Consider the following 14748-nt stretch of genomic DNA (forward strand, 5'->3'; position numbering starts at 1 on the left):
CATGGGCCACTAGTTATGTGCTCAAAGTTGTGATGCTGTTGTAGTCATAGTGCTATCGTTGTCATACACTCGTTGTCATCCCATTGTCCTCATACCATTGTCATGCCATTGACATACTGCCTTTGTCATTCCACTGACGTCATTTCTTCTCCGTCATTCTAGCGTAATCATGCTGTAATCTTTTAATTGTAATTATCCTACAGTTGTCATGCCATCACTGTCATGCATTCGTTGTCATGTTGTCGTCATTCCTACTTCATCGTCTGGTTGTCGTCATACATTCGTCGCCATCCCACTGTCGTCATTATACCATTATCATTATCATTTCAGAATAGTCATCTCAGTGTCATCAGAACGCCATTGACATACTGCTTATGTCGTTCCATCGGCAACATTCCTTCTTTGTCATTCCATCGTTGTCACTCCGCCATCATCATACAGTCGTCATCACGCCGTCATGCGCATGGGTGACATTGGCAAGCGAGTGCTATACCAAAGTGGGCTGATACCGGAGGCAGTGTATGCTGCATATAGCTGAAGCAATGAAAGTCTCAGAATGACCACTACAGGTTTTAAGTAAACTTGACTTCAGCGATACATTGTGTCATCATAAGGTAGGTTCTGCCATAATGTTTTTTCTCTAATATTATAAAACGAACACAGTGGTTTATTTTCAGCTATTCGGTAGGAAAAGAAATGACACGAATAACGGCGAATTCACTTGTAGTATGGTCCTCACATTCCTAGCTTCATTTTCTATCTCCTACCTAGTTTCGTTATGCCACACACACTTCCGCAATAGCGCCACCGTGTCAAGGTAAAGAAAAAAGATAAAACGTTCTGTACAGCACTAATATTTGAATAGAAAATTGCCATGGTAGTGACGCACAAGGTCCAGGAGCCACCCCTCCGATCGACCGATGCACTCTTCATACGGTGCAACCACGCCACGAAGCATAGTGTTTCACAGCACGCCAACAAAAAGCCCGACTGAGTGAACTCAGAGAGATGAGAAAATATGCTTCTAGAAATATACAAGAAATGGCAGAACCACCTCAGAGCTCGCCAACATCATGTTACTACACACATACGACTGGAGAGAGTAGAGGACATACTGGTACGTCAGTGGCACTGAAAAGGTAAAGTCTGGTGTACGCAAAGGTGTTAAGTCTTGCACTCTATAATCAATTTCACAGTCCAGTACTATGAGGGTTGTTGATTTGTAGCTAATAGTTGCTGTAACTTAAGTCATTGTGTATTTTTCCTCTACTTTCACTTTGCAGCATTGCCCTGGAGTTGGTGACCATCGTGGGTGAGGTTGGAACCTTGCGACCTGTTTTGGGATCTTTGTTTCACAGGATGTTGCTTTACCCTTTGCCCCAGCACTGTCTCGAGCCACTCAAGTTTGTCAAGCAGGTGATTTCATCGGCAGCAATCTTTTCCATGGCATCTTTAACCCTCACGCTGCCACTAGGAGAACTAGGAGAACTAATCCCCAAGCACCTCTTGCTACTCCCAACAACACTTGTTTGGTGTTTTAAGTGCTCTCATTAGGGATATTCTACGATGGATCATATCCATGTCGTCAATCAGGTAATCAAGAAATCTGTGGAGTACAATCAACCTCTTTATATGGTTTTCATAGATAATGAAAAGGCATTTGATTCAGTAGAGATACCAGCAGTCATAGAGGCATTGCGTAATCAAGGAGTACAGGAGGCATACGTGAATATCTTGGAAAATATCTACCAGGATTCGACAGCTACCTTGGTTTTCCACAATAAAAGTAGAAAGTTACCTATCAAGAAAGGAGTCAGACAAGGAGACACAATCTCTGCAATGCTATTCACTGCATGCTTAGAAGAAGTATTCAAGCTCTTAGACTGGGAAGGCTTAGGAGTGAGAATCAACGGCGAATATCTCAGCAACCTTCGGTTTGCAGATGACACTGTCCTATTCAGCAACAATGGGGACGAATTACAGCAAATGATTGAGGACCTATACCAAGAAAGTGTAAGAGTGGGGTTGAAGATTAATAAGCAGAAGACAAAGATAATGTGGCAAAGGAACAAGAATTCAGGATCGACAGCCAGCCTCTAGAGTCTGTAAAGGAGTATGTTTATCTAGGTCAATTACTCACAGGGGACCCCGATCACGAGAAAGAAATTTATAGAAGAATAAAATTGGGCTGCAGTGCATATGGCAGGCATTACCAAATCCTGACTGGGAGATTACCACTGTTGTTGAAAAGAAAAGTGTACAATCATTGCATTCTCCTGGTGCTAACATATCGAGCAGAAACTTGGAGGTTAACAAAGAAGCTCGAGAACAAGTTAAGGACCTTACAAAGAGCCATGGAATGAAAAATGTTAGGCCTCATGTTAAGAGACAGGAAGAGAGCGGTGTGGATCAGAGAGCAAACGGGGATAGCCGATATTCTAGCTGACATTAAGAGAAAGAAATAGAGCTGGGCAGGCCATGTAATGCGAAGGATAGATAACCGGTGGACCATAAGAGTTATAGAATAGATACCAAGAGAAGGGAAGTGCAGGTGAGGACTCCAGAAAAGTAGGTGGGGTGATGAAGTTAGGAAATTTGCAGGTGCATGTTGAGATCAGCTAGCGCAACACAGGGGTAATTGGAGATCGCAGGGAGAGGTCTTCGTCCTGCAGTGGACATAAATATAGGCTGATGATGATGATTAGCTCTCTTGAAGCAATTCATACAAAAAGCAACATTGTAGACTCATTGCGCCATCTCATAGAGAGGTGAGCTAAGCATGTGGAACTCGTAGGTTAAATTTTTGACTGCATGTAAAGCACATGTTACAGTGCTCTATCCTTTTATCTCGACAGTGCAGCCATGATGAGCCAGGGTGGTCAGATGGTTCAAGCTTTTAAAGATGAAGAAATGAATGAACTCTTGATAAATTATGACTCAGACAGAAGCAATGACGAGGAACTGGCTCATCTGTACCAAACAATGTCTGCTGAACCCACATGCATAAAAAAGGGGACGGGCAGGGGGTGAGGAACAATCCAGAAGAAAAAAAAAACCTAATAGCTGACTATTGTCTTCCACAACTTTAAAGGAACCACAGACTAGCACACTTTGACCCTTGTGTATACTATCGCATCATTAAAACCATCCCTTCTGTATACGTATAGTATCAGGGAGAGAGTGAAAATTACCAATTTATGGAATGTAAGTGAAATCGGCTTGGTAGGCTCAGGACAAGCTCAAGGCAGCCGGTTTAAAACGGTGAATATGACACCTGCACAAACATAAAAAATGTTACGTGCACACGTTTCTTTTGGGACAAGACAGAGGCGGGGGAGCATCAAAACTGTCTTTGTTTCATTGATTTCTTACATTATCTCTTCTCGTTTTGCAGTGCATTTTCCTTATTTCATGTAAGTTGTTTTATTGCAAGTAACGTGCCTACTAAATGCAGTTGAACCTGGATATAACAAAATTCCCAAATTCCCAAAAAACTTCGTTATAAAGAGGATTTCGTTATATGCAGGTTCGGCACGAAAATTTGAAAAAGAAACGCTTACCGTAGTTACTCGATTCTAACGCACCCTCGATTGTAACGTGCACCCATTTTCCGTGACCAAAAGAGAGAAAAAAAAAATCCTTTAGAGTACTGCGCACCTCATGCTTTCATACAGAAATAAATCTATCGCTCAAGATTTACTCCCAATACACTAAAGTTGCGATGAACAAAAACGTGCCAGTTTCGCCTGAAAGGCGAAGCATCGATTGCTACAGCAAATTAGCAGACAGCTATACAAAGTAAGGATAGTAGTTTTATCGGCCGTATAAACTTCTAAACATTCGCTTTTAACTACATTGGTAGACTAATGCCTAAGCACACATCGTTTCGCACAAGCGCGAGGCGTCATAAAACAAAGAGCGAGCGAAACGATGGCGTCGTAGCGTTGTATAGTGTCACCTAGTGTCAGGTTAGTGAAGTGAAGTGCAGAGACATGCGCAGTAACCAAAGAGTGGCGCTGCCAGTGCGTTGAAAAAAAAAAAAAGTTTTTTTTTCCTTCGGCAACATCAACTCGAAAAGGAGAGTGCCGGCTTGGCGGGCTAGGCCAGCTGCAGCAAGCGGCGGGATCAGGTTTGAATGAAGGGAGGGGGAAAGGTCACGCCCGCGACGGCAAGATCGCCGGGTCGAGGGATGCAGGCCTGCCTTGCGCACGCTCGCATGCAAGCACACGTGCGCTCGCTCTCGCCTCGCAGTCATCGTGAATTCGAGTGCGCCAAGCACGTCGTGGTGGAAAAGGTGCTTCCGGTTGCTGCTCGCGCAAAAATGACAAAATTTGGGGCGAAATCTCTAGGTTGTCGGCGGGGAAAATCCGTTATTTCGAGGGGGTCTCCCACTGCCATTTCGTTATGTAGAGGTCTCAAATACATGTGCTTCTATGGAGTAACAGTGGGGAATAGAAAAACTTCGTTTTATCCAGGAATTCGTTATATGGAGGTTCGTTATAAACAGGTTTAACTGTATTCTACATTTGCAGATGCTGAAGAACCCAGAGCAGTTGCTGCAGTTTGCTGGACCTCCTTTGTGGGAAGACACCAAAAACCCACGGTTGAGCAGCCTAGACTTGCTGAAAATGTAAGCAATCTGGTGCATATTCAGCCTATTGTTTTAGGCAATAGCCTAAACCAACTTCTATAGTACAGGTGATAGTACAACTCGAAAAGTAGTCACAAATTCACTGAGGTAGCAGAAACTAGCTAACCTAGGCTACAGGTGAGGAGAGTAAATGAAAAAGTAAGAACCGCCATATCCCCACGATTGATGAAATGTAAGGCTGTCGTTGATGTTATGTTTTAGTCTATGTTGCTCTGAAGCTGTCATATGTCATACAACTCGCACCAACTCACCCGACAATGTGTACTAATGCCCAACACAAGTCATTCACCCTGTGTCCGTGTATAGCTTTTGTTACACAGTTTTTCATTTTAGATACTAAGTGATAATAGTGTCATGCCCAAATGTTGCCTTGTGTGTTCCTTGCCTTGCCACTTTGTCAAGCTGCATAATGTTGTCCATGCAGCGTTGTTGATGGGCTTGGAGAGTGCTGCCACAGCAATGAACCCAGTGTCTGCTACATCAGCGTTGAATGTGTGGTGGCACTACTGTCGAGTTTGGAAACCCTGGTTTCGGGCTCCAAAATTTCGGACCAGATGGCAGATCGTCTGAACTCCACCTTCCCGACATTGCAGAGTTCAGATTATGTCGGTGAGTGCAGCTGTGCCGTACTGAAAGAGTCATGTTGGGTAGAATTGCAGTGGGACAAAGTTTGTTAAGCCTTATTTCCTGCTAAGGTGAAAAGCTTGGGGACTTTTGTTTTGATTTCTGAAACATTAGTGCACTTCTGTAAGTGCCGACTTCTGAAAAAGTTGGCAATTTTCCAGAGTGTCAATATGGTATTTTAAATCTTTACCGTCAAGTCTCCTGTGAAGTGAATGTGTTATTTTATTGTCCAAGTATTTTATTAAGACTAAATTATTGAGGCAATAATCCATGACGTGTGCGAGTTTGAAATCTTCGAAACTGCAATCAAATTGGTAACTGACAGCCAAGGCAGTTTTACTAAATAGTGCTCGAATTTAGGAATAGGAGACAGTATACAAAATGGGGGCCAAATAACATTTCTATAATGTTGTTGCCTGCTCTGAAACCACCGTTAGTCAAATAATCCATACATCCCGTGTGTGTTTTGGCAAGGCACCTCAAATCAAATTGAGGTATTGCTGATATTGTTTGTACTTGGAGAACCTTTCATCCAAAACTTAGGTGTGTTATTGTATACTGTTGAAACTCAATATAATAAACATTTAAATAATGAAGCTTTGGATATAACAAAGGTATTTGCATGTTCGATGAGACTTCATTATAACAAGGTTTGACTAGCATTTAAACATTGTTTCATTCTAAATGACTGTGATCGATGCTTCTGACTTCTCAGTCTCAATTTTGTATGCCATGTTTTGCACAAGCACCTTACAGAAGCACGCTTTTTTTCTTCTTTTTTTTACTTGCAGGTGCATCATTCTTGTACGAAAAGTCAGCTCGAGGTGGCATTCGAAATGGTTGGCAACAGACGCACATCAAAAGTGGGGAAACTGAAACTGCACCTGTGGTTGAAGAAGCCCAAATTTTGCACCAGACAAACATTAGCCAAAGCTCTGATGTCCACTTGGAAGATATCCAGGGTTCACCGAAGCACTCGCTCGTGGAAGAAGCTCTTGAAGCGTCAGAAGCATTTGATGTTGAGGCTCTTGAGCAGCTGCCCGTTGAGTGCGAAGGTATCGATGAAACGAAAGAAGAGCATCTCGATCCTGGGACTTGTCTACCAGAAAGAGAAGAGGGAGATGCTAGGAAGCATGTGGCAGTCACTCCGGAAGAGAGTAGTTTGGCAGATGAGGAGCTTCAAAGTGGCAGCTTTATAGAATACAGCCAAGGTGATGAAGTGTCAGAGTTTGCAGATGAAAGCCTTTATGACACTGACTTGGTGAGTATTGAGGTTTTTGTACCTTTCATAATCTGGTGATGATTTATGACACTGGCAGTTGTAAAGTCTCATGACCTATTTCTATCTATATTTGGGCTTTAGCAATGTCACTTAAAACAAAGAACCACTGTAAAAAGTACATTGAATTTACATTTGGAAGTTTCATTGTGACGAGTTGCAGCCATTTTGAACAGCAATATGCCCCCCCCCCCCTTACACACACACACACACACACACACACACACACACACACACACACACACACACACACACACACACACACACACACACACACTCACACTCACACACACACACACACACACACACACACACACACACACACACACACACAGAGAGAGAGAGAGAGAGAGAGAAAATAAGAAGGAGGAAACATGGTGGCAATTATGCATTTATGCATAAAAATTTTGTTGCAGTTTTTGTTTGCAGGTTCGTAACAAATCTGGAAAATCAAGAAAATTTAGTATTTTTACCACTGACTTGTGTGCAATAAAGTGTGTGTTGGTAGCTTTTTTGCAATATGTTTTGAGTAACCAACAGCAGACTGACATCATCCTGAAATTATTGAATGTGCAGGCTGAGAAGCCATTGGAAGAAGAAACGGACATCTCAGCTGAAGCAAGAACTTCTGCAATGGAGAGAGCAGCAAAGACCTTGATGAAAGATGCAAACGAAAGCGAGCGAGACCGGCTGGAGAAGTTCTTCGAATCTAACAACGAGTTTGCGGAGCGAGAGCGCAATACAGCCAGGGACTTTGTCACTCACTTGGCCTCCTTTCTGCCGCGACTTCTGCACATTCTCAGCTCCATTGAGGCTGACCAGGAGCTGCAGCAGTTTGCCAGTGACTACGCAGAAGGCGAGTGCTGCTACGTTTCTCTAATTGCTGAAAGCAAGATGTTTGCATTCAAGAACACAGAAGTTTGGGGTATAGGATAGCTTGAGCTGATTAAGGACCTTATGCTGGGGCAGTCGTTTTTTGGAATATCTATTTTATCCTGTGCTGGTAGAGCTCAGATATCAGTAGATGGTGGCATGAAAGATATTTAACAGCAGGCACGCTTTCCATCATCATTTTCATGTCCTGTCACCATCAAGTGCATAGATGTGCTCATGGGCAATCACTGTGGGTGATTTCCTGCAGATGCCTGTCCTTTATTGCCTCCAGTGGCTCATGTTGGCTCATGACTAGGTAGCTGCATAGTTACGAAGTGTATCAAATGGAGACGTTCAAGAACATTTCATCATAATAGAGAAATTAGAAATTTGGGCTCATTATTCAGTGCCATTAACTTCACCTATGCACGTGATACTCCTTCAGATTTAGTTTCATAGACATCTGTAAGCTGTGCAGGATACCAGAGACAGGCAGTCTGCCCTGTTTGGCAACTTTGAGGCAGGGGTTCCATCGCCCCATTTGTTGCCCCAGTGCATACGCCTGTGGCCAAGTGTATTAACGAGATAGGTGCCATAGACATTATGCTGGATATTCTTTCACAGAAAAGCAAAAGTATGTGCTAATGTGATTAGTATTCCAGAACTCAGCCTTAGCACATGTGGTATTTCCATGTGCATTATGCCTTTTTCTTTTCACTTTGTCACAGGAATGCTGTATTTACATGTACCTATTTACATGTTTCTGCTTCACCCCGGATTCTTCTTGCAATGTGACTGATCATTATAAACATTGTGTAGCAGCCAGTTTATATTAACTTAATGAACACAGAAGTCGTCCTATAGTGATAATGACTGTCTGCAGAGTCTTCAAATGTATAAAGCTGTGGAATGTCAAGAAAGTATTGTTGAAATTCAAAGTTGCTGGGTTGCAGTATTGATGAAAAAGCGGAATTTCCAGGGAGCGTGGGCACATATTCTGGAATTCAGAGTTGCAGTCTGTGGTTATTATGTATACAACCAACACAGCCTTCCATTCATTTAGGTGCTGCATACTCAAGCCCAACAGTAATTGAGATTATTCGTTGAATCTGCGCCCCATGAACTTCTGACATCTGCTGTACATGACGAGCAGTAAATAATGGGAAATAGTTCGAAAAAAGCTAGCAAAAAAAAAAAAAGTGTGAGGAAAGACACAACTATTGAACAGAGAAGCCTGTCTTTGTGCTTATGTCTGAATTATGGCTAAAGTATGTAGGCAAGAAAATTTCTCAGTTTTGTTGTGCTGAGATACTGTATTGAATGATTTTTTTTTTTAACAGTGGGCAGTGCACTGTGCTTCGCAAATTGCCTGTAAAGCCTTATGACATATCTTCTTGCATTTTTGTTCAGCCCTCTGGCAACAACAGCAGCAACAACACACTGGCGCTGAACTCGAGAGCGCGCCACAGCATATCACAATTGTTAATGCTGATGGCATCTACCTGGCAACCTACTCTGCCCTCCTGTTGGACCTAAAGCTCATTCACAGTGGATACCGCAAGAAGCTCACCGGGGAAGTGCCATTGACAGAGGTCGGTAACTTGCAATTTTGTTTTTCCTTTAACCATTTCCACGCCAACATTTTTTTTTCCAGAAAACCACCAAAATTTTCCAAATTTTTTTATAGCTGATTCTTGCAGCTTTCATTATTGCAATATCAAACAGTTCTTTCATTATATCTGTATGTCTTTTACTGTAAGATTTTTTTTTTATGTTTTCCAGTTGCAGATAGGCCAGACCACAGAAACAGTCTATATGATGCTTAAATCATATCTCATAGAACAGAAGTCAAGTGTGTTTTTGTTGGCCTCTGTACGATGTGTTATTGCGGGCATGGCAAGGAAAGGAAGTCAAAGAGTTGTTGACAGTGAAGCACTTTCCTCGAGCCGCGTTCAAGTGACAGAGGCTGCCAGATGCTGTAAATCTTTCTCGCAGTCGTCATTAACTAAGTTGAAGCTCCCAATGCAATTTGCTAGCGTTTTACAGGTCTAATTGTTTACATGTGGTGGCTTTTCCTGCATTGAAAAAGATGGCCGTCGTTGCTGCTGCCAGCTCATTCCGCGCTTGCATATTTAAAACCTCGTGGATCCAGGCTTAGTGTTTTTCTGCAGCCACTCAAAAAATTTGTTTTCTGAAAAGCTGATGCCATTTAATAGTGCACATTTCATACCAAAATGATAAAATGACTGCCACTCGTCTGCGGCACTCAATAAAATGCATGGACGAGTGAGACTCGTCCTTGGCATGAAAGGGGTTAAAGGGACCACCACAAAACACGTTGAACATTGTCAATAAGCTTGTCTAGTTACCAAGCATTACTGTAAAAAAATCTGAGCCATCTCTTACATCTGCACTTGCAGGAGGGAGCCTACAATTGTGTTGAAGGCTGCTCGCCTTTTCCTTCAATTTTAGAAGCTCCTTCCACCTATTTTACTTCATCTTATGCAAGAGTAAGCACAGTGGCTACTGGGAGGATTTTGTAAGCAGTCACGATTAAGCGCTGCCTCTGGTAAAAGCAGAAGGAGAGTAATCTCTTCACTGATAGGGCAGTGGCTTTATCTGTTAGTGGAGAATGCTACCACTGCACCGATAGTACGAACTCTGAGAGATGTCATGCAATAGAGGGTGATGCCAAGTGTAAGGTCATGCAATAGAGGGTCATGCCAAGTGTAAGGCACAAATGACCGCATGCTTTGTTCCTTTACCTGTGCACAAAAAAAAAAACCAAAAAAAAACAGGGCTCTTAAAAGTGGTAGCATTAATGGCTTTAGCTGTGGTGCAGGCTAGGCAATTTTGCTTCCGATCTCGAGTCATGTTAGTTCCTGAAAGTCCTGCTTCCTCCATGAGATTTAAATGTAAAAGATGTTTTATAAACTTCTCGTCAAACTATTATTCTCCTCTGCGATGCTCAAGTGTTCACTGGCTTTCTAAGGATACACTGACACAGCCGAAGGTGTTATGACAACAATGGTGTGACGATTATAAAATGATGTTGATGGTATAATGATGACAGTGTTACGACAACGGCATGAGGACAACGGGATGACGAAGAGTGTATGACGAAAGTGGAACGACTAGAATGGCATTACGATGATGGTATGACAACGAATGCATGATGATGACTGTATGGCAATGGCGCAGTGATGGTTCTGAAATGATGATGATGGTATAACGATGACAGCATGGTGATAATGGGATGATGATAGGTGTATGACGACGACAACGTGACAATTTCTGTATAACGACGAGGGTGTGACGCCTGTTTGATGACGACTGTGTGACGACGATGGCATTACGACGACAGTGTGACGATGATGGTGTGATGAGAATTGGATGATGAAGTTGGAATGATGATGATTGAATGACCATGATTGCATCATGAAGGTGTGACAATGAATGCATCACGACGATGGTATGACAACGGCGTCATAGTCACAATTGAATGATGATAGCATGATTATGAGGGAGTGATGGAAGTAATAACATCGATGAAACAATGAAGCTGCCTTTGTTGTTCCACCGATGTGATTCCTCCTTCGTGATACGACGACTGTATGATGATAACACAATGATGGTTCTTAAATGATAGTTGTGGTATATTGATGACAGCACAACAACGACGACATGGGGACAATGGGATGACGACAACGTTATGACGACTCTATGACAACAATGGCATGCTGCCTTTCGCTGATTTGCGTCACATCACTGAACACTCCTCCCTCACCTCTCTCGCAGTGGACGGCGCCATTGGCGCAAAACTGAGGAATGAGCTAAGAAATGTTAACGTGTTTTAATGTCTTTCAGAAACGCACACAACACATGTACTGTTTTGTATTGTATGCTGCTGTATGCCATCACACAGAGCTGCAATTTTTGTAAGCTTTTAAATTTTTTTTTTTTTTGTGTTAAGCTGTTAACCAAATATCTCATGTGCAGGAAAAGTTTGTGGACGAGGTGCACGGAAGTGGCGTGCTGGTGTATCTCTCAGCAACGTGGCTGTCAGAGCTGTATCAGCAAGTGCTTGCTAGAAGCTTGCTGTGTGAAGCTGGATATGAACCTGATTCTAAGACAAACCTTGCACTCATCAACTTGCTCACAGGTTAGCACTTATGCCTTGTACTCACTTCTTTTTTATTTCTGTGTTCTCATAGCTACATTTGCTCCCAGGACATTATTTGCAGAGTACAGGCTATATCTGAGATTGGGGTCAAACTGTAAAAGCAGCTACTGCTGGTGGATTCATCAGTCCCGTATAACGCATTGATAAATATAAAAGTTTTATTCAGAGCACTGACATGCATCAAATGCTATGAATTTGCTATAGCAATTATTGCCAGTGTAAGTGATTAGGTAAACCATACACACAGCATTGATATCAGTTCACCTGTTCACCACCACCAATGGTGCTAAAAGCACCAATTGTGTTCATGGGGGCCGTTCTCTAGTATCTAGGCACTTGGACGGCTTCTACATTTACCTTGGATGCTGGTGATGCTTCTTGCCTGCCCACCAGTACTTTCAGGCATTCTCAGCTTCTGGGTCTGATTCAGGCTAAAGATGTTGTAGACTGAAAGTGATGCACACAAGCACATTTTGCACTGTTGTCAGCTTAAAAAACCAAAAACATCTAGTCCATGAAGAAAGAAGAAAGAATTTAGGAATTGGCAGCATTATTTCAGACAGCCTTTGACAATATACCTTACTGTTTTGTTCTCTGAGGCTGTCGATGTGGGTAGAACTAACACGTCTTAACATCAAATTTTATGAATGTTATGATTTGTAGTGTTTTAGTAGTTGATTCCGTCTCATGCCTTCAAATTTTCTAATTTCCTCACAGCACCTACTTCTCTGCCCTCCTCGACTACGCTTCCCTTCCCTTGGCAATCATTCTGTAACTGTAATAGACCACCGGTTATTTGCCCTACACATTGTGCCCCAGGTATAAGATATTAATCAGCTGGTGCTAGACAGGGGTAATTGGAGATTGGTAGGAGAGTCTTTTGGCCTGCAGTGGACATAAATAGGCTGATGATGATGATCACAATGTTTTAGTAGATGTTTGCCTATCACCTGCTCCATGTTCTACGTGTAACGCTATCGCAAGTCATGGTCACATATAAGGCAAAGTTTGTTGTTACTCATGACATTTTAAACTTGGCACATTGCATGTTACTTCTTACTTCTTTTGTATTTTTTCACATGGATACTAAAACCAGAAGTTCAGGAGCATGGTTTTTCATACCTGGCGATTAGAGAATTTGCAGAAATTGTGCTTATGAATATCTTTCCTTTCATTTATCTATAAAAAAGTAGTATGTTCTTTAATAAACCACTCTGTTTCATCACTATATGACTCATGTGTCCAGTTCATTTTATGCACCATTTTACGTGTATGTTATGGCAAAAATCATTACAAAAGCTTAGATTTGTGGCACCGTATTAGAAGTAACGGTTCCTTCCCAAGTCATGGCTACAATGCTCATTAATGACAGATATGAAGAATAATCCAGAAGATGTTGTTTTGCAGGTGTGTCCTAGTTAAACAATAAACGAAAGCAAGCATACGATTGGGGGTATCAGATGTGCAAATCAGCAAATAAATTATGATATTTCAAAAGATATGGTTGCATTAGCAAGGCTTCACTTAGGCTTTCTTCAAGCCTTTTGTCAATACCAAGAACCACATCATTGATATCCTATATGCAGAAACTGCACATTAAAAGCCGGTAGCCCATCAACTGATGCTTGCTATTATTAAAAGTACCATGTCATTGTCAGGTTTGCAATGTCAGAATCTATCTAGCCACTGGTAGTGAAGGCTGTATTGCTTTCTTTTTTCAGATGTAGATGGCCTGGGAAGTGATCAGTTAGGTTCGCGTCAACTCTCAGATTATCGAAGACTTGAGAGGGCTGCCACCAATGTGGTGTTTACACCTCACATGCTGGCTGGTAAGTGGCTTGGCTAACCTCGAACAGATGACTTAAAGGAACCTCTGAAATAAAAAACCTTCTTTCTTCTGACATGAGACAAAGATACATGTGAGAAATGCGATCTATTTAGAAGTTTGCGTAAATAACACATTTTTATAGTTTGAATCATTGCACAAGGGACTCACACTGTGTGTGCTTACAAACAACCAGTGGAATTTGTTGGCTTTTGAATTAGATAAGTTGTGCTGTCTTGCATATGTAGCCTAAATTTAGGTGGTAGTTCCAGATATTCTTGCAGAAGTTCATGCTATGTTACTGCAATGTCATATTCGAATTTCCACAAGTGAACATTACCATGGAGCAAGATCTCTTAGCGAGGATTGCATCAGGCCAACTTTTTCTCAAAGCACTCATATCCTGAAAGAGTTAAATGAGCAAAGTGCATTGTAACTGCCACTAGAAGTGTGCCATCACCTCTTCCGTGAATGAGGTCATTCATGTCAGCAAACCATTGGTACTAGTCCCATCTGAGGGCACATGATCTGGTTCTTTTGTGACGGCTTTATTGTAGGCATGAAGTTTGCCCGCCACGTGCTGACTGCGTGCTGGGACACTATGCTGGAAGTTCTGTCGGTGCTCCTTAATGGCACCAACTCCTGTGGCATTGCAAGCTCTTTGGGCCTCTTGTTGGGCACGGATGGTGCCAAGGAAGACCATCGAAAAGCCCGGGAAGCTGTGGCCAACTGCCTTGATGGGCTGCAGTGTGCTGCCAAGCTCTGCAACGTCCTTGGTGAGATTTTGTTCCTTGCATTGAGACCTTGGACTAATAAAAATTGATGGGCTTTAAAGGAGTCCTGAACGACTCCCGGGTCTTGGTTAAAAAATAGTCTGCGGACAGCATACGCTGCTGTGAATATCTCAGCCAAATTTCACAGTCATGCGAGGCGCGTAGAGCTCACAAGCAGAGCGCGAAGTCATCTTTTTCTCAATTGCTCCCTTTTCAACTGAAGCCTTCTCCTCACTTTTTTCGGGCTGCTTTATTTCATAATACACCAGATTCCCATACGCGGCTGATATTGGCCAATAGCTGGCCTCAATCAAGAAGGACGTTTGGATCAGTGTGCTTCTTCCTACTGTTACTGTGTATGTTTATTGACGCAGTTCTATAAACAGGCTGGAGTAAGCGAAAATCTGCTTTAAAATTTCGATAAGAATGATGTACTTTTGGAAGAAGCCGACTATCGGCTGCTCACGCTCGGCTGCAGCCGCCCACGTAAGAACTAAGCGTTGGTCAGGCTACTTATTGGTGTCATTAGCCATTGGGTCT

The 14748-nt window shown here is 42.4% G+C and overlaps 1 protein-coding gene across 2 annotated transcripts in view; it reads left to right on the top strand.

Annotated features, from left to right (window-relative positions):
• LOC119461011 (brefeldin A-inhibited guanine nucleotide-exchange protein 3) overlaps positions 1–14748 on the top strand; it is a 106993-nt gene that overhangs the window by 17019 nt on the left and 75226 nt on the right. For both annotated transcript variants that reach the window (XM_037722181.2, XM_037722182.2), the window contains exons 10-18: positions 1284–1416; positions 4533–4630; positions 5076–5260; positions 6067–6536; positions 7131–7410; positions 8838–9019; positions 11427–11589; positions 13332–13439; positions 13993–14211. In XM_037722181.2, the coding sequence (XP_037578109.1) occupies positions 1284–1416; positions 4533–4630; positions 5076–5260; positions 6067–6536; positions 7131–7410; positions 8838–9019; positions 11427–11589; positions 13332–13439; positions 13993–14211 (1838 nt within the window). The remainder of the gene's footprint in view (positions 1–1283; positions 1417–4532; positions 4631–5075; positions 5261–6066; positions 6537–7130; positions 7411–8837; positions 9020–11426; positions 11590–13331; positions 13440–13992; positions 14212–14748) is intronic.

Source organism: Dermacentor silvarum, chromosome 8, assembly GCF_013339745.2.
Source record: "Dermacentor silvarum isolate Dsil-2018 chromosome 8, BIME_Dsil_1.4, whole genome shotgun sequence".
Lineage (NCBI taxonomy): Eukaryota > Metazoa > Arthropoda > Arachnida > Ixodida > Ixodidae > Dermacentor > Dermacentor silvarum.